The sequence below is a fragment of the Oncorhynchus mykiss genome, chromosome 21 (assembly GCF_013265735.2).
Source record: "Oncorhynchus mykiss isolate Arlee chromosome 21, USDA_OmykA_1.1, whole genome shotgun sequence".
Lineage (NCBI taxonomy): Eukaryota > Metazoa > Chordata > Actinopteri > Salmoniformes > Salmonidae > Oncorhynchus > Oncorhynchus mykiss.
Window position 1 is genome coordinate 45,702,918 of NC_048585.1, and position 19,040 is coordinate 45,721,957.

At 44.7% G+C, this 19,040-nt stretch overlaps 1 protein-coding gene across 5 annotated transcripts in view; it reads right to left on the reverse strand.

Moving 5' to 3' along the window:
• Positions 1 to 244: 244 nt before the first annotated feature.
• The window catches only part of LOC110500574 (chromodomain-helicase-DNA-binding protein 3), a 31,131-nt gene continuing 12,335 nt past the window's right edge, over positions 245 to 19,040 (reverse strand). For 2 of the 5 annotated variants that reach the window (XM_036957977.1, XM_036957979.1), the window contains exons 25-39: positions 18,639 to 18,816; positions 18,240 to 18,305; positions 17,612 to 17,700; positions 17,297 to 17,430; positions 16,936 to 17,080; positions 16,284 to 16,482; positions 15,945 to 16,111; positions 15,457 to 15,826; positions 15,137 to 15,274; positions 14,543 to 14,651; positions 13,982 to 14,114; positions 11,943 to 12,138; positions 10,970 to 11,133; positions 10,640 to 10,766; positions 5,121 to 7,113 (exon numbers count right to left, since the gene is read on the reverse strand). In XM_036957977.1, coding sequence (XP_036813872.1) covers positions 6,884 to 7,113; positions 10,640 to 10,766; positions 10,970 to 11,133; positions 11,943 to 12,138; positions 13,982 to 14,114; positions 14,543 to 14,651; positions 15,137 to 15,274; positions 15,457 to 15,826; positions 15,945 to 16,111; positions 16,284 to 16,482; positions 16,936 to 17,080; positions 17,297 to 17,430; positions 17,612 to 17,700; positions 18,240 to 18,305; positions 18,639 to 18,816 — 2,445 coding nt within the window. In that variant the 3' untranslated portion in view covers positions 5,121 to 6,883. Of the gene's footprint in view, positions 3,549 to 5,120; positions 7,114 to 10,639; positions 10,767 to 10,969; positions 11,134 to 11,942; positions 12,139 to 13,981; positions 14,115 to 14,542; positions 14,652 to 15,136; positions 15,275 to 15,456; positions 15,827 to 15,944; positions 16,112 to 16,283; positions 16,483 to 16,935; positions 17,081 to 17,296; positions 17,431 to 17,611; positions 17,701 to 18,239; positions 18,327 to 18,638; positions 18,817 to 19,040 lie in introns of those variants that run through there. The other 3 variants (XM_036957976.1, XM_036957978.1, XM_036957980.1) reach the window with 2 other exon arrangements.

Below are 19,040 nucleotides of genomic sequence, written 5' to 3' on the forward strand. Positions count from 1 at the left end.
CACAGTGCAGACAGACTGAGATGACCTCATGTGGGGGCTGGAGGAGAGGACTCAGTCACAACTGATCTGCGTCACGTTATATCCTGTATCGTCACTATGCTCTCTATCCTATTGTAGTATCCTGTAGCACGGTATAGTATCCTATAGTAGATTTTTACCCATGATCACTGAATCTGTGCGTGTGTGTGTGTGTGTGTGTGTGTGTGTGTTTTTTCCTTACTGTTGCTATTCCAGCATCCATTCACCATTTTTAAATGTGTTTATTTTTATTACAAACAAAACCCCAAATAAAAGACAAAGAGATGCATTATTATTGTGGCATCACTGCCACTCATTGTTTCATCGATCGGCATCACAACAACGTACACAGTAACACAAGGTATCAAGAAATGAAAAACAAAAGAAAATCGGGAAAAAAAAGAGCAAAAGAAATAAAATGAGAAAAGAAGTGCTTGATTTGACAGTATACATTCTAGTTACGGGGTTGCAAAACACTTCCTGCCAAACGTAATCGGTGAAATGTTGCTTAGAGTCTTCAACTTGGAACACCACTGTGGAGTATCCAGGGTGTTAGCTAAATAAATTAAATGTTTCTACTTTAATTATTTGAAATAAGTGCAGGGAACTAACTAAAAGTAGACTATTTCAACTAGCATATATAGAGTTTACATCTCCTGATCTATTCAGGTTTAATACACTTAATTCAGACGTAACTTTCTTTACAGTTATTTCAGCTATGTTATGTTTAAGGCGTATTTGTGGATACAGTATATAAAATTGACTCGATTCAACTAACAGCCTCTGAGTTTCCAAAGAATAATGAATTAATGTACTTTAACTGTTAAGATCGTACACCGTTTCATTTAGTCTTTAACGCATTTAGGGTTACATATGTAATCTATTATAAAGGTTATTTGCAAGCCCCAAATCTAGAATGTCATTTTTTTTTTTTGTATTATATCTATCTATGAAGTTCAAAGGTCAACCTCTGTTTGCTTTCTGTTCTGACTATAAGATGTCAGATGCAGCATAAGAAATGCACCAAATCATAAGATTTTATCGTTTTCTCAATTTCTCATTTGGTAAAAGCTCTTTTTTCAATAGTAACAGCAAAGACAACAGCAACTTCGACAACAACAATAATAATCATAGTCGTAGTAAGTTAACAAGAGTAAAAACACGAGAACACGAATGAGCCAAGTTTAAATATGCAAAGAATATCACAGAATTCGTAGAAAGAAGTAGAAACTCGAAAAAGACAAACAAGGAAGAAAGGGTTGATCGAGAGGAAGAGGAAGAGAAAAGGGGGATAGAAGCCAGAGGAAGGGAGGTCAGAGAGAGCAAGGGGAGAGGAGGACTGTAGTTGAGGGTAGTCAAGAAGCTTTATAACACTGTATGACTTGCCTATGAAAGGTTATGACCATTCACAGGTGTTCTGAAACTATCCATTTGATTGCTGTGAGTGAGACCTATCCTGAACCAGCACCGGAACCTCCCATCCCAATAAAATAAAATAATAATATGCACCCTGGTCTGTAAGAACATCCACTACGCTATACCTCACTCAGTCAAGTTGGAGTTAAACTTGACTGACTGTTCAGTATTTCTAAATGGACCATCAGGTCAACATGAAAGGGAAATGGGCTGAGAGTTTCCTGCCAAGTTTAGAGCCCCCTGAGTCCTATAATACTTCACATCAATTCTCCAACAGGACGATTGATGGTTTTCGGCGAGCCTCTGAGACAACACTAGAAGAAATACTGTAGGCACAACTTGAATGATAACACACCATTTTTTAGTGAGTATTGCATGCGTCAGAGGACGAATGGCGGGAATGGTGTTAAGAGTCAAATGTTATACTGTTATATTATGCAGCTTCCTGTTACTGGAGCGACCTGTGGAAGGGTCAAAGGTCAAGCTCTGTAGTGGTTATTGGTTCTAGGTATTTGGTGTTGAGAGGTTGAGGGTCTGTGAGCGGTGCCAGGATAAAGAGGTTCTAGCTTATGGTACTACATGTATATTGTTCTGGAGTGGAGTGGAGACCTATGAGTATTAGTAGGTTGCTTGTGAGGAGTATTGGTTGGTTTGAGGCAGACAATAAGAGATTGAGCAGGTGAGGGTATGTATGTGTGTAACAGCGTAGACCACGTTGGTGTGTGTGTGTGTGTGTGTGTGAGTGTGTGTATACACGTGTGTGCACACGTGTATATGTTAATCTGTTTGTATGTGTGTGTGAGAGTGTGTGTGCGTGTCAAGGTTATTATAGTAAATGAAAACTGAAACGAAAAGGGAAATTAAATAATTTTACACCTCTGTTTGAAAAACTAAAACTATACTGAAAATATTATCTCTGACTCCAAAACGAATTAAAATAAAATAAAACCATCATGAATTATGTTCATTTTTATTTTTATTTATTTTTATTTTTTACTTTGAGCAAAAATCAAATGGAGTTTTCAAGCTTCTGAATCTGGGCTGTTTCAAATAGACCTAGCTTGTGCATCACTATAACTAGTTATTCCCAGAAATACTTGAAGATATTAGGAGATGGGAAACTCGTGTATGTTGCCCGTAAATTGTCAATGGGCCGTGCGGTGCATTTGGAGCGATTCTGGGACAAGGAGCGCAACTCCTTCAAGGCTTGAATGGGAGTCAATTGGGTGCTAGCAAAAAATAAAACATTAGCATGAATTCCAGGCTGTATCACAACCGGCCGTGATTGGGAGTCCCATGCAATTGGCCCAGCGTTGTCCGGGTTAGGGTTTGGCCAGGGTAGGCTGTCATTGTAAATAAGAATTGGTTCTTGCCTAGTTAAATAAAGGTTAAATAAAAAATAAAATAAACATTTAAATATGAATTAGCCTCCCAGAACAAGAAACACAATATTACACATATTTTCCAAGATGTGAGATAATTAACTTGTTCTCTGTAATATGGTATAGCTTTGAAATAGTGACTTTACGTACATTCGAGAACAATAGGCATGTTTCTAGTCTCGTGCCCTGACTTTTACAAGGGATTGCGTGACGATTAGCTTAGCAACCACATTACACAGCATGACAACGTGAACGCGATTGGTCGACAGTCTGGGTGTTAAACGTGCCTTCATTCCTTGACCAATGAGATTCCTCTCCTCATTTCCTAAACTATTTCTGCTGTCACTAGCTAATAGGGAAGAAATCCGCTATTTTCTGTCACTATAACTAAATAATATAAAACAAAATATAAATATTTTTATAAAACTCAAACTAAATAATAACTAGTAAACCAGGTCTGAAAACGAACTGAAACTAAACTGAATACATTTTTTATGTAGAAATAAAAACGAATAGAAAAACACAAACTATAATAACCTGTGTGTGTGTGTGTGTGTGTGTGTGTGTGTGTGTGTGTGTGTGTGTGTGTGTGTGTGTGTGTGTGTGTGTGGTCAGTGAGTGGTGTTATTTAGTCGTCGATACAGATGACTTCCCCAAAGCGCTGGTCTCTCCTGCTCAGGAGCTGCTCGGCTTCCCTCTCCTTCTTCACTGACAAGGGAGGCCCGTTCAACACTGTAGGGGGAAGAGAACACACGCATGAGCATACACACACACCCATGTATACGGTATATGCTTACCGTACATTCAGAAACATTCGGCCAGGCATACAACACTCACTCACTCACTCACTCACTCACTCACTCACTCACTCACTCACTCGCTCACTCACAGAACACGTCGAACCCTTCACTTTGTTTGATGTCCTACTCTTAACTTTTCTCCATTCCATGATTAACGGAGGCATTATGTGCTGAATCAAAGCACCATCCACCACAAGAATGATCACAATGTCACTCTATCACTCTCTGAATCATTACCCTGAACTCTCAGCTTCAAGTATGTGGGAAGGAGAGAGAGAGACAGACAGAGAGAGAGGGGAGAAACAGACACACACAAACACAACATAACAAGACGCACACACACACACACACACAATTTAGATGACACGTACTGCACTGATGAATAGATTGATACACACCGGCTCCCGAGCACTTATGACAACCTTTTTAATGAGCGAGCTTGCATATACATTCAGAATATCATACATTATATGTCATGGTAACAATACGAATGAAAAACAGCTTATATAGTTTAATGGGGGTCTTCTTGAGGACACACACACACACACACACACACACACACACACAGGCAGCTCCTGTCTGCTCTGAGCGGCGTGTCCCCGGGAAGGCATAAATTGTCATAACACCCCCGTATATCAAAGTACTGATAGTGTACTGTACGAGAGTGGTGGGTGTGATGATATGATAACTACTGCTGGTGTGGCTGCAGCTGCTGTACATATAGCCAGAGAGAGACAGAGGGGGAACAGGGAAACCTTATGGCACGTGGCCCAGTGGAGGCCACTGGAAGGGAAGGAAGGCAGAGGGACTACTTAACTTAGTGCTGTGTGACTGTGTGTGAGAGTTCAAATCTGATTACCAGCAATACAAATAAAGCTGGATAGTTGGAGTGAAGGGGAGAGGGGTTGAGAAAGAGAGGGAGAGAAAGGGAGATGAGACATGTAAAAAGTGAGAGACAAAAGAAAGAGAGAGGGATATGAAAAAAGACAGAAAAAGACAGACTGGGAAAGAGAGGGAGAGAACAAAAACGAGAGAGAAAGAGAATGCGAGTGGGGGGGGGGATGTTATGGATCACTTGTGCTGTTACAAGATAAAGGCTTTTCCAGCTCAGATACCTCAGATCATATACTTCACTCTCACTCAAAACCAATCCAAGCATATTGCTCTCCCTCTCTCCTCTCTCTCTCTCTCTTTCTCTCTCTCTGTCTGACTCCAAAGTCACCCCGTGCACTCATCCACCACTTTCAACTCTTCACTCCGACTCATCTCCCCCTCTTTTTCCCTCCCTCTCTCTCCCTTCTCAGGAGTGTAGTCTAATCCCTCGTTCATTCTGCTCTACCTGTTTCCTTTGTTCGAGCAGCTCTTTCTTGCCTATCAGAGAGAAAGAGAGAGAGAGAGAGAGAGAGAGAGAGAGAGAGAGAGAAAGAGAGAAAGAGAGAGAGATAAGGTGAGAGAGAGAGAGAAAGAGAGAGAGAGAGAGAGAGAGAGAAAGAGCGAAAGAGAGAGAGATAAGGTGAGAGAGAGAGAAAGAGAGAGAGAGAGAGAGAGAGAGAGAGAGAGAGAGAGAGAGAGAGAGAGAGAGAGAAGGTGAGAGAGCACTGACAGTCAAGACTTTGTGGGCCTGATCCTCTAAACATCCAATGCCGTGGTGCAGTCTATCATTCACCTCGGAGAGAAATGAAAACCAGAAAGAGAGGGAGGAGGAGGAGGAGAAGAGCTGGCAGTGAAAATGAGAGCAGGCAGCAGATGTTTTGTAGACATAGTTGTCCATTTTGGACAAGAGGAGTCCTGGAGAGACAGACTTGCAGCTTGACTTAGCATAACAAGAATGTCCACAATTACTCTATCAGAGTTGTTTTTGTGTGTGTATGAGTGTGTATTCCCACGTGTGTATGCCAACACTTTCGCACATGCATGAGCGTGTGTGTGTGTGTGTGTGTGTGTGTGTGTGCGTGTGTGTGTGTGTGTGTGTGCGCACAGGCCTGTCCTGTACAATATCACTTTCCCTTTTGCAGATCCAATCGAATCTTTTTGTAATGTCATTCCATTAAAGAATTTGGGCCGACAAGTCAAGCCACGATTTGTGCTTTGAGGTACAGGAAACGCCAGCTGAGCACTTTTTCACACATACACTTCATGACACTACACCACATCCTTGTCCCAATACCCCTATTGCCTGCGTTTCCTTCTTACGTCCATCAAGATAAAGTGACCCCATATAAAGGTGCTACAGTAAGTATGATTGGCCAATACAGTACAAAGAATACAGGTCCCTACGCCCAGCTCTCTTCCCATTGGTCACTGTCCTCTTCACATCTCATGTTGATTGGTTCATTACGACGACAACAATATAAAAACAGGAAGTACTTTTGTTTCTACACCTGTGCTGCTTTACGGTTGGTTGGGCTTGGAATCTGGAATGCCAAGGGGTGATTCAATCCAGGGACAATTTTTCCTCATTCTAATTTTTTGGGGTTGAAATTAGAAAATCCAGCATGGTCCACTTTGGCTTGCATTTGCATTGCAGTGCCTTGTAATGAACAGAGGAGGGTAGTACAGAGAGAGACCAGTCTTAGTAGGTTTCGGTAATGTTGTGTGCAAGGTCTGCTGTGTGTGTGTGTAAGAGAGAGGGAGGATGAGGAGCGCCGGACTGAGAGAGGGATTGTGGAGGAATGAAGGAGTGCAGAGCCGAAGTGCGGAGTCGTTCACTCAGCCGTCGGATAAAGAATGATTCCGGAGGGGAAACGTTGGGGCAGGAGGGGAAATGTTGGGGCAGAACGGGAGAGAGAAGGAATAGAAACGGGCCAGTAGATTTGTCTGACGCAGAGAAGGAGGAATGAAAAAGAACAAATCTCCCCTTTCTTTGCATGTTTCTCTCTTTCAGCTGCTCATACCTACATTCTTGAAACCCTTCTCTCTTGATTACATTAACATACTCTTGCTATTTTTTCCTCGTTGCCTTTTTCTCTCTGCCAACACTTCTCCCCCAGAGTCAGCTTACGGGCCTCTTTCCTTCTTTCCTTCCCTCTTTCCCCCTCTATTTTTTTGGCCAGACAATTCACCTTCCTCTCACTATAAATTGTCCATGTTTTACTTCAAAGCAGTGCCTTTTGGATTCTCTCTCTCTTTCTCCCTGCCTCCCTCCACCTCCCTCTCTCTCTCACTATCCATCGTCCATGCTTTACTGCAAAGTGCCGTCTCTTCTTTTGGATTCTGTCTCTCTCTGTGCTTCTCCACCTCTCCCTCCATCTCTCCATCCCTCCATCTTCAGGGTTTCTTGGGCCGTCCGTTGCGGGGCAGGTTCTCCACGGTGTTACTGAGGCGGTACTTGACGATGATGCTGTGCACCGTGGACTTAGGCATCCTCAGCTCCTGCCCGATGGACCCCTCCGATTTGCCGTCCTTCCACAGGTCGACCACGCGCTGCCGCTGCATGATGTCGTGCTCCTTGGTCTTCAGGAAGCCGGCGCCGCCGCCACCCGGGGCTTCTGGGGCTTCTGTGGGGGCAGACAAGCGGCAGAGCTGTAGAGACTGGGTGGGACTGGGAGGGAGAGGTAGGGGTCACCACGTCAACGCCACGGCAACACCCCAGCAACGCCATGGTAACACGAGCGACAGTCAGTCAGTTCAGGCAGTCTGGCCCTCAAAACTCCACTACTGAGGGTCAGCTTCCTCGAGGTGTCATGGAAACAACAAAAACCACAACATCATTGTTACACTTCCCAAAGGGCAACCCATTTTGAGGGACAGTCAATGTTGTTGAAAGTTTGTGTTCTCCCAATTCAGGTGTGTTGAAATGCCATTACATTTTGCTTGGAGTTCACCGAGGTTAGCTACAGTTACACAGTGAGAAAAGATGCAGGGCAGACAGAAGTTGTTTATTTTGACGCAGCAGCAGCTTTGCGTACTCAGGACTGGGATGAGGTGACCAGACTGTTGATGTGAGGTTATTATGAGGTCATAGAAGTGTTAGCTTTTTCCATTCACTATTTTTCCTCACTCGCTCCCTCCGCTCCTCTCCTCCACCCTCGCCTCTGTCTCTCTTCTCTCCCCACTCTCTCATCTTTCTCCCTCTCCTATCATTTCCTGCTCTCTCTCTCCCCCTCTGCTCTTCTCGCTCCCCCTCTCTCTCCCTCTCTTCCTTTTCTCTAAAAAGGGGTCACCAACCAGAGCTACCCTAATCAAGACAACAAACCCAACGCACCCCCATATACCAAATATTTATAGCTCTACCCAGAGAGCGCATTCATTCGTTCAGACTGTCTGTGTGTTCAGCTGCTTAGCGTTCATCTCAGCACGGTCCACTCAGGCTCAACACCCACAGAAAACAGACAGACGGTGTGTGATCTAGCGACTATTTCTGAACACCAGCGTTCAGCCCAGCGTTCTGTTCAGCCAAGCCTCAGAGAGTTCTGGTTCACAAGTCACAACAAGGAGTTTACACAAGCAACTTCTGTGTGGTTTGGTGTCCTCTTAAAATACCTTTGTACAAAGTCCCTGGAGACCGAATTACATCTTGGCACCGCGACGCGGTACGAAATGAACTAACGGCACATTTTCAGAAAAAGAAAAAACAAATCTCCCAGAATGCTATGTCTTAGACTGATGGGTCCCACTGCAAATACATAAATCAAGATGTAGGAATGCAGGTCCACACTACAGACGGACTGGATCACAGCACCCGGGATCAGCCAGGCCAATACAGAGGAATACCAGTGGGGAGTATCAGGTTTACCAAATATCTCTGCATCTCTGTTAGAGTTCTGTTACACACTCCAGAGCAGACGTATCTGGTCAACATCTGCTGTAACCAAACTAAATGGAGGGAAAACAAATTGTTGGCAGTTGGATTGGACATAAAAACGCCCCCCCCCCCCCCCCCCCAAAAAAAAATTGTTTGTGGGGTTCCAACGTACTGGACATATTCTTGCAAGCTTTGGTTCAGAATAGCTAATAGAAAACCGTTTGTAGGGTTTTCAACAATTGAAAAGATAAAAGGGCAAATCCTAACTTCCACCAAGTAGAATTTTCAAATCTCCCAATATTGACATCAAGGCATGACTAAGTGAAAGTTCAACTTAAGTGGAAGGATTCACTATAGAAACAGAATGACATCATTCCAGTTCTGAGGGTTCCGCCCCAAAGTGACAAAAGATATTGACATCAGAGATTGTGACTAGCAGTGAACCTGACACCACTAACAGCAACGAAAACAAAGACAAAGTGGATCTCACTGATCTAAGTGTCTCCTGCATTGCCAGGGTTTATTGAGTCATGACAGATGAGAGGACTTTCTCAACTCAGTTTTCTTCAATAAATAGTGCTTAGAAGGATGTTTCAAACCAGGGAGTAATCCCACAGTGCCATTTGAGAAAAAAACGCTGACTACTACACACTAGCTAGACACGTTCACACTGCGATTTAACCCTGGGCTGAGAGACATCTTTAGCCCGGGGCTAATCGAGTATTCACACATGTACGTTCTGAAGTGGGCTAGCACCAGAAACAAAATGCCAAAATAGCCAGTGTGAATAGCCAGTGTGAAACGGGGTCGGGAATAATGCATAGAATTGTCACTGTCCAATCACAAGAGCTGCACTTTCTCTTCATTTGCATATGCTTGTGATGCCTGTGATGTGTTCTGCACTCTATTTTGATAAGTACATTTATACTATTACATCTTTCCATCTGAAGACAAAAGAAACTGAAATACTTTTATCCGTACAAAAACAAACACGGTTGCTAGGCAGGCTGGCCAACGTCTTCCCACTGGGCACACATGGGTTGAATCAACGTTGTTTCCACGTTATTTCAACGGAATTACGTTGACCCAACGTGGAATAGACGTTGAATTGACATCTGTGCCCAGTTTCATTTAGCTAGCCTCTGAAGCCACACACTCTACAGCTGGAAGGGCAGCAAACGCTCCATTTCCGTCTGTTTTCATAGGTTTAATATTGACATTTAATTGTATATAGCTATCCATGATAATAATATTGTTGGATGATTCTTGCCTGGATCAGAAAAGTCGGTGTATCTTCCCTGCACAGCGTTCTCTATACAGAGCAAGATCGCATTTCAAGTGAGAAAAAAATGTTTCCGAAGGTCGGCAAGGCAGACAGCAAGGTTTATACAAACCATCACTGTTGGAAATAAAACGCTAGGCTGGAAGCAAGAGGGAAATGAATATGTTAATAAATGCCTTAATCCTTATAAAATTGGTCGCGCTGCAGAGATAGAATGTTGGTCGCGTGTTGTGTTTCTCTGTTATCCCAGGGCTTTGGAATACAAGTGTGAATCCTTAGCCCATGGCAAAAGCTCAGCCCAGGGCTAACAAATGCTTGTGTGACACAAAGGATAAGCTAGCCCAGGGCCAGTCTTAGCCCGGGGCTAAGAACAACGCAGTGTAAAAAGGCCTAGAAGCATTAACCTCACCATTATGATCTATATAGCAACGGGCACAAATATCTCACTACAAAATGTATGACCATATAAAGATGCTACATTCCCCAGATTTGACCCATCTGTCCCAAGATGCCAGAGCCAGAAGCCAATGCATTCTAAACCCTACCTCATTAGGCCTATATCAACATAAATATAGTGCAATACACTGGTATAATGCAAACTCTCAGAGATACTGCAGCTTAAGCTAAATGGATTTGTCTTCTCTGCTTGGACTGTACAGACGCCCTACTTGGAACGAGCACACACACAAACACACACACACACACACACACACACACACACACACACACACACACACACACCAAAGACACACAGACACACACACATAAACACAAACCACATTTTTTCCAAAGCTTCACTGATGAAGGATTTATAGTGACTTGTTGACTTTATCAGATAATAAATAATAAATGAAGGATTTCGGCAAGAAATGCAGCAGCGTCAGTGTAGCAACCCATAAAAAAAACTTCTAACTGATAGGAACATGGAATCATTCATTAGTAGTTTTGGAAAGCCCTTTTCAGTGAATGGGTGTTACAGCACAGTGTAGCCACTGACCTGATACGAAAGATCCAGGGGGCATCTGGCTGTAGTTGGCCCCTCCCATGGGTAAGATTCCGGGGGGGACGGGGGTGAAGGTGGGTCCAAAGTTCTGAGGAGTGGCGTAGGGTCCTGGAGGGATGGTCTGGAGGGAGAGGGAGCGGGGACAGACTGTCAATTTGATGATCGATCGAAATCAAAAAAGAATAATCAGAAGCCTGAGTGTGTGTGTGTGTATATATGTGTCTGTGTGTGTTCACAGGTAGTTTGTGTGTATGCGTGTGCGCGAGCTTGCGTTACTGTGTGTGTATGTGTGCTCCTGCGTGTGTGTGTACTCAGTCTACTTACCGGGGGAGTGTGTGTGTCGGTACCCTTGCTGGCTAGTCTGCTGAGGATGCTCCTCTCTGACATCTGCAGGCGTGCGGCGATGGGCGGGACTCGGGACAGTGTGGCAGGGAGCCGCGTCACGTCAGCCTTCATGTCACTCAGCAGCTCCTCCAACTGGTTCAGCACTGAAATTACAACAACTCAACGGTCAATTCATTCCATTAGCCATTCCAAGCAGCTATTAAATCAGTAAATTACTGTTAACCATTCCAAGCAGCTATTAGATCAGTAAATTACTGTTAACCATTCCAAGCAGCTATTAGATCAGTAAATTACTGTTAACCATTCCAAGCAGCTATTGGTGTGTTAGTATTAACCATCAACTACGTACTCTATCAGTCTCCCACTAGGTTTGAGTTACATTGTACAGTGAGAGAATTTAGGCCACAGGGCATGTAGAATCGGTTGTGTTGGAAGCAAAAGCCTGCCCCCACTGAAGCACTACAATATTGAACGCTCATTTTCGTTTAATGTCACGAAACCGACATGGCACATTTTGTATGAACGGATCTCTATCTTTCTGGACCGTTGTAGAATACTGAAAAAGTCAAGCCAGTATGTTGTCAATACAAACATACCAACTCGTCAGAGATCGGATGAGGACATTTTCGGAACTAACAAAGAAGTCTGGTAACTGAGATTGTAACTCTATCCTGAAGTTGATATTGTGAAATGTTAGCTTCTGGCAGCAGCAGCTCTGTGAGGCCTGGTCTGCTGACAGATTCAGGTCAAAGAACGTTGAAAAGATGTAGTCTGGGAGATTGTTTCTTTATCTTAATTTCTGATATAAATGCGTACAGACGCACACCACATACACACACAGAAAGGGGAGGGAGATTTTGTGTGTGTATGTGTGTGTGTGGGTGTGTGTGTGGGGGTGTGTGTGTGTGCGTGTGCGTGCGTGTGCGTGTGTGTGTGTGTGTGTGTCCCTCACCCTTGTGCAGCACTGCGTTGGCAGGTTTGTTCCCGGCCAGGGACTCCTTGCTGAGGTGCTGGTGGGACTCAGCCAAACACTCCACCTCGGCGAAGCGGGCGTTCAGGGCCATGGCGGGGTGGACCGGGTCCTGGGTCATATTCAGGTAGGCTGCCCTCCTCAGCTGCTCCTCGATCACCAGGGCCTGCTCTAATAACTGGGGGGAGGGGAGGGGGGGTGAGTCAGTTCTTTCATCAAGGATTGTCCTAAAACTTGTCTGCTTCTTGACATATGTGTTCACTGGCCAACATGTACAGTGTGTACTGCATTTCATGGGAAGAAAGTTTTATTGAGTTTAATTTATCTGAATCGCAATGAGGAAGATGTTCGAGAAACATAGGAAGAAAGAGGAGAGATAAACAGAACGTGAGGATGGCATGAGGAGGAGGAGAGACGAACGAGTCAGAGAAAGACAAATGATGTAGCCACCATCATTGTGTGAAAGTGAGAATGCGGATGTTGAGGTCAGGGCATGAAACATGTGAGGCCATCAAAAACAGGATGAGTGTCATTTCACAAACGCACCGGTCAGCAATACCACCCTGGTATCTGTCTGTCAATTCCATATCTGTCATTCATAGGCTTACATCTTTCAAACAGATGTGTTCTATTAGATATTGAACTGTACTTAAATCCAGTGAGCTCCAAAAGTATTGGGACCGTGACACATGTTTCTGGCTCTGTACTCCAGCACTTTGAATTTGACTATAAGGTTCATGTGCAGACTATCATCTATAATTTGAGGGTATTTTCATCCATATCGGGTGAACCGTTTTGAAATTATAACACTTTTTGTACATAATCCCCCCCATATTATGGGACCAAACTCACTTATTTTTTTATTTAACTAGGCAAATCAGTTAAGAACATATTCTTATTTTCAATGACGGCCTAGGAACAGTGGGTTAACTGCCTTATTCTGAGGCAGAATGACAGATATTTACTTTGTCAGCTCGGGGTTTCGATCTAGCGACCTTTTGGTTTCTGGCCCAACACTCCAACCACTAGGCTACCTACCGCCCCACTTACATGTGTATTGAAGTAGTAAAAGTTATTTGGTTCCGTATTCCTAGCACGCAATGACTAACTACATCAAGCTTGTGACTCTACACATTTGTTGGATGCATTTGCTGTTTGTTTTGGTTGCGTTTCAGATCATTTTGAGCCCAATAGAAATGAATGGTAAGGTATTGTGTCATTTTGGAGTCACTTTTATTGTAAATAAGAATAGAATATGTTTCTAAACACTTCTACATTAATGTGGAAGCGACCATGACTATGGATAATCCTGAATGAATCGTGAAGAATGATGAGTGAAAGATATAGACGCACAAATATCATACCCCCAACACATGCTAACCTCTCACCATTACAATAACAAAGTTAGCATTTTTTTGGGGGGGGGGGGGGTATGGAACACAACCAAAACAAACAGCAAATGCATCTCACATTTGTAGAGTGACAAGCTTGACGTAGCCATTGCATGCTATGACTGTGGGACCAAACATACTTAACTTTTTACTACATTAATACACATATAACTGATTTTGTCCCAATACTTTTGGTCCACTAAAATGACGGGACTATGTACAAAAAGTGTTATCATTTCAAAACGGTTCGCCCGATATGGATGAAAATACCCTAAAATGCAAGCTGACAGTCTGCACATGAACCTCATAGTCATTGTATCATTTCAAATCCAAAGTGCTGAAGTACATAGCCAAAACCAACAACAAATGTGTCACTGCCCCAATACTTTTGGAGCTCACTGTATGTCCTGAATTGTGTTCATCTTGTCTGTGTCATGGTTGTGTGGTGTCATAGTTAAGTGATGGTTATGTTATAGTATGTCATGTGATGTGTAGGGCCCAGAGAGTTTCCTGGCCTTTTAGTTATTCAACGCTATGTATCCTATGCCATGTTACACTGCTATGCAATGTCATGTCATGCTATGTCATGTCCGGTTATGTCATTTTATGTCACGCCATGTGGTGTCGTACCTTGAAGCGGCGGGCCAGGAACTTGTTCTTCATCTCCAGGAAGTTGCCCTTGTTGGCCTGCGACTTGAAGGGCTCGTTGACAATGGCGAACTGGGGGTCGTTCTGGATGTCCTGCCACCTCGCGTACCCATGACTGATACAGAGAGGTCAAGGGTCATACAAGCTCAATACATCATTGGCAAATCCCAAACAAACATCTAGCTTGTCAGTAGTAATAAGTATTTTAGCACAACTACTACTAGGCCTATGAATGGGGCTATCATCATCAAGCTTATTCCTATCGAATTCTTTCAGATCTTTATTGTGTTTCTTGTGTTAGGAGGGCTAGGGTTAGATTCGGGATTGGGAATTCTAGTGAAAGTCACAGAAATAGAACAAACAGAATGGACTTCCAATCTCTAGTCCGTGTGTAGATCTCTGCAGACACAATCTAATACTTCTCTGCTACACAAAAGCATCAGTGGATGGACTTGTTGACTTCTAACAAGAAGCCCCTGCCGCAGCAAGATCAATAAATAAACACGACAAGACGGTCTCCTTGGCAACCGCCGTCAAGGATACAGAACGATTCCCGCCAGCAGCCAGAAGTCGTGCCGCCGGTGCCAGATCTCATTCATCTTCCCAGAAGAGATGGCTGCCCGCTCCTCGTTCTGCCACAGCGTATGAAGCTCTGCAGGTTGAAACGTTAGCATAACGGTGTGTCAAAGTTATAACCATGTTAAAACAACCTGTGAGTTCTGCCACAGTGTGTGCAGCTCCGCAGGGGGACAATGTCAGCATAATGTCAATGTTATAACGTCAACATAATGTTGTTTTACTGTTAAATGAACAACGTGTGTTTGTCACAGTGTGTGTATCTCTGCAGGGTAAAGTCAATATAATATTATATCAATGTTATAACAACAACCTGTGATACTGACTGAGGGTGAACTGGACCTCTATAGGAAATAGTCAACACAACGTTGTGTCAATGTTAAAACCCTCATGCTAAAGCAACCCATGATACTAAATCCCTGTGTGTGGAGCTCAGTGTGGGTGAATATCAACATAACATTGAATGAATGTTGAAACAACCCTTGATATAGAGTGAGTTCTGCCACAGCTCTAACACACAGTGCCAGATATGACAGGGGTCATATGATAGGGGTCGTTTACCCGTGAAGCCCCCGTCAGCGATGTTGAACATGAAGCGCCGTCGCTCGGGTGGGATGATGGGGGGTTTCGGCAAGGTGTCTTTGGCAACCTCCTCCTTCGCCACTTCTTTCCCAGCATCCTTTTCACCTTTTACTTCCTCTGTGACCAAGAAGAACACAAGCAAGTTCCTTTAGATCAGTGGATGCCATTGAAATATACCTAAGAGTGTACATATATCTATCTACCAGTGACTAGTCAGTGAGTCACTAACTAACGAACTGACTAACTAGCAGACAGGTACAGACGGATGGACGGATGTACAGACAGGTGAGGTCACTCACCTTTCATCACGTCAGAGGGTAGCTGTCTGTCCATCTTCTCCTTGTTGTTTGATGTTTCTGTGGCGACAGGGGCTTCCTCGCTCCCCTTGTCATTCTCCTTCTCTCTCCCCTTCTCCTCCTCCTCCATCTTCTCGCCAGGTGAGAGCGTTACACTACCTGGTTTCTCATCTTTGACCGCCGACCCTTGTTTAGTTGTTCCTCCCGGTGCGCCCCCCGTACTCTCCTCTTCTCCTTTCTTCTCCTCCACTGGGGCCGGAGGGGTGTCAGTCGTTTTTGTTTCTTTCCCCTCCTCTTTTGTACCACTCTCTTTCCTGTCTGTTGTTGTACTAGGGGATAATTCTTGCGGAGCACCTTTCGTAGGGATTGGAGGCTGGGGACAAGACAAAGCATAGTGTTCAGTGACAGTCGTTGGTATAACTAACTGTATGTAGGTCAGCAAGATTCATTAAGACTGTGAACTGTGTAATTAACAGCATTCAATCTCTCACCACTTCAGGATCTGCACTCCTGTTGCCCTCTACCGCTTTACCCCCTTCCGTCTCTTTCTCTCCATCTTTCTCTGGCTCAGACGGGGCCTTACCCTCCTCCTTCTCTCCCTCCTCCTTCTCTCCGTCTTTCCCGTTCTTCTCTAGTTTCTCTGAGGGAGCAGGGGTAGCTGAACACAACACACAGGCAGAGGGTCATCCCTCGCTCACACACACACATGTACACACGCACACAGTTATCACGGTCAGACTTGGAGTGCCCCCTGCTGGATATATTTGAGCTGCGCACTTGCCTACTTGTGTGTGTGTGTGTGTGCGTGTGTATGTACTTTGTTCACCCACCTGGTTTGGAGGTGCAGGGGGTGTTGTCTGAGGTACAGCTGGGGTCAGGGGTGGGCGTAGCAGTCTTCATGGTCCCTCCAGGGGAGGAGGCTCTGGAGGAGGAAGACACACTGACCTCTGGCCTCAGAGCCTCAGGCTTCATCTCTGGCTTCAGCTCTGGGAGACTCCACCGCCCGTTGATGTGCTCAAACTCCTGGATCTGAGGAGAAAGGAGGGGAGGGTTCAGAGACAGGACCAAGCAGCTGTCAATCATTGTTGACTGGCAATAAAGTATTCTATTCTGTACTGTACTGTGCTGTTCTGTACTGTCCTATACTGTTATTTTCTGTACTGTTCTGTTCTAATTCTACTCTAGCCAACAGTCTCTTTCCCTGGGAAAGATGGGCTCTGATTTCTGTGGCTTTTCATTGATGTATCTTTATGTCATGAGGAAGTCACAGCCTGGGAAAATCTTAGTGGAGAGGAAAGAGGTCGAATGACTGTAAAATATCTCTATTTACTCATATGATTTCCTTTGTTAGATTCTGGTTTGACAGGTCTGAATGGGTGACAGCTGTGCTTAAAAAAAACAACAGTTGCTATTGGTTGAAATGTAACTAGCTAGCCTGTTAGTTTAGCATTGTGGTTGCTAGGATAGACTTTGACCCCTGACCTTCTTCTTGACCAGGGACATGACCCCGATGCGGGTCAGCACGGGCTGACGGCACAGGCCCTCCCTCGGCACGCCGTCGGCGAACGTCTCGGCGCCGTCGGCCACGGGCTCACACAGGTGACGCATGAACAGAGACACATACGCCCTGAAAGAGAAAGAGGAGAGAGAAGTGAGGGAGAGAGAGGAACCAGGCAGAGAGAGGCAGTAGGAGAGCAGAAAAGGGGGAGGGGGGGAAGAGAGAAAAAGGTTTCGAAAAACAGCAAACAAAGAGGGACCAGCAACTACAATGTAGTGTGAAGATCTCAGTGTAAGCTCATACTGTAGCCGGTGACGCAAACAATCACAGTTCCTCTCCACTCACTTGAACTCCTTCTCGCTTTTGCCCCTCAGGTCTCTGACCAGCCACTGGCAGGAGAAGGCGTCCTGGGCGGGCATGCCCCAACGCATCACCGCGTTTAGGAAGGCCTTCCGCTGGCGCGTGTTGAAGCCCAACACCTAGAGGGTTAGAGGGGACATAAGGACGTTATAACACATTCACAACCCATACACGTTGCATTCATATGCAGTTCATAAGCCATGAGAGGGGGGACGGCGAGAGAGTAGTGACCAGGTGAAAGGTACTTCATAAGGACTTCATAACCCATACACAGCAGAACAGAAGGTTATGTTGTCTAACCTCCAGGTTGCCAGCCACTCTGGCCAACAGGGGGGGCAACGGCTTGTCTCTCTCGTTCCTCATCTGGCGGCGGGACTGTCTGCGAGAACCTGGAGCGAGAGAGAGGATTCAGGTAGAGCGAGAGAGAGAGAGAGAGAGAGAGGATTCAGGTAGAGCGAGAGAGAGAGAGAGAGAGAGAGAGAGAGAGAGAGAGAGAGAGAGAGAGAGAGAGAGAGAGAGAGAGAGAGAATGAGAGAATGAGAGTGATAGAGAGAGGAGGAGGAGAAGTCAGGAGAGTGGCTGGTAACCAGCGTAGTACTTGCGGTACCAGTTGACTTGGACTGAAATAGGTTTGGATGCCGGTACTGTTTATACAGAATTTAGGTGCAGTAGCTCCACAATACTTTGGAGCTAATATTCTATAAGAAGAACAGGAGCTCAAGCAGTAGATAATTTGAGGTGCCAGTAGTCAGCTCCGCTGGGCTGCTGCCCAAGTCAAGCACGGGTACAAGTAAAGCAGACATAATATCAATCTAGTCTCTCCTTTAAAATCTAAACCCTAAATGTGAGAATAAAATAACCTATCACAACACATTCAACAGAGAGGGCTTCATTCCAAATGTGTTGTGCCTTGTGTACTTTGGCCTACCTTCTGGTCTCTCGTCGAAGTCTTCATCCTCCTCCTCGGAGCCCACAGAGTACTCGGACTGGTTATCTGAAATACCAGTATGCCAGTCTGAAACAGCACATGGTGTACCGTCAACAGGCTAGGCCTGGTATCCCCATGCAGCTACTACTAGCAATACTTCAACAAAGCTTCAGCATTACTTTAGCATTACCTAACATATTGCACAAAGATCGTGTATGAAAATGTCTAAATCTAACAAAGAGCACAACATCCTTTTATCAACCATGAATGAACCAATACACGGACCTGACACAAAGTCTATCAACAACAAAAAGTTATTCAGAATGCCCCAGGTTGCCATAGTGATGCACCTACACCCATCTCCGTGACAACCACGACTGACGGTTCCCAACTACCTACCTTGGTCCTCCTGTGCTGCGTCGTTGTAGTTGACAGGCTTGCGGTTCCTCTTGCCCTTGCCCAGTTTACTAGCCAGGTCCTCCTGTTGTTGCTCATAGTGATGTCTCAGCAGCTTCTCCCAGTATTCTGGGTCCACACACTCCTCCTGCTTAATGATCTCACGCTCCACCTCCTCAATCTGGACACACACATGCAAGAACATGGAAGAACAGTTTACACATAACCAATGTGATATAATCTACTTACAAACTCTCCTATAGTTCAATGGAAAGTGGTAACGGCTTAGATTAGCATTAGAGGAACAAAAATACACCAACGTGCCATATAATATTTCTGTATAGATGCAAGCCTACAAAAAGTTGTAATCTGAAACAGCAATGTTATCACTTCTCTCTCTCTATC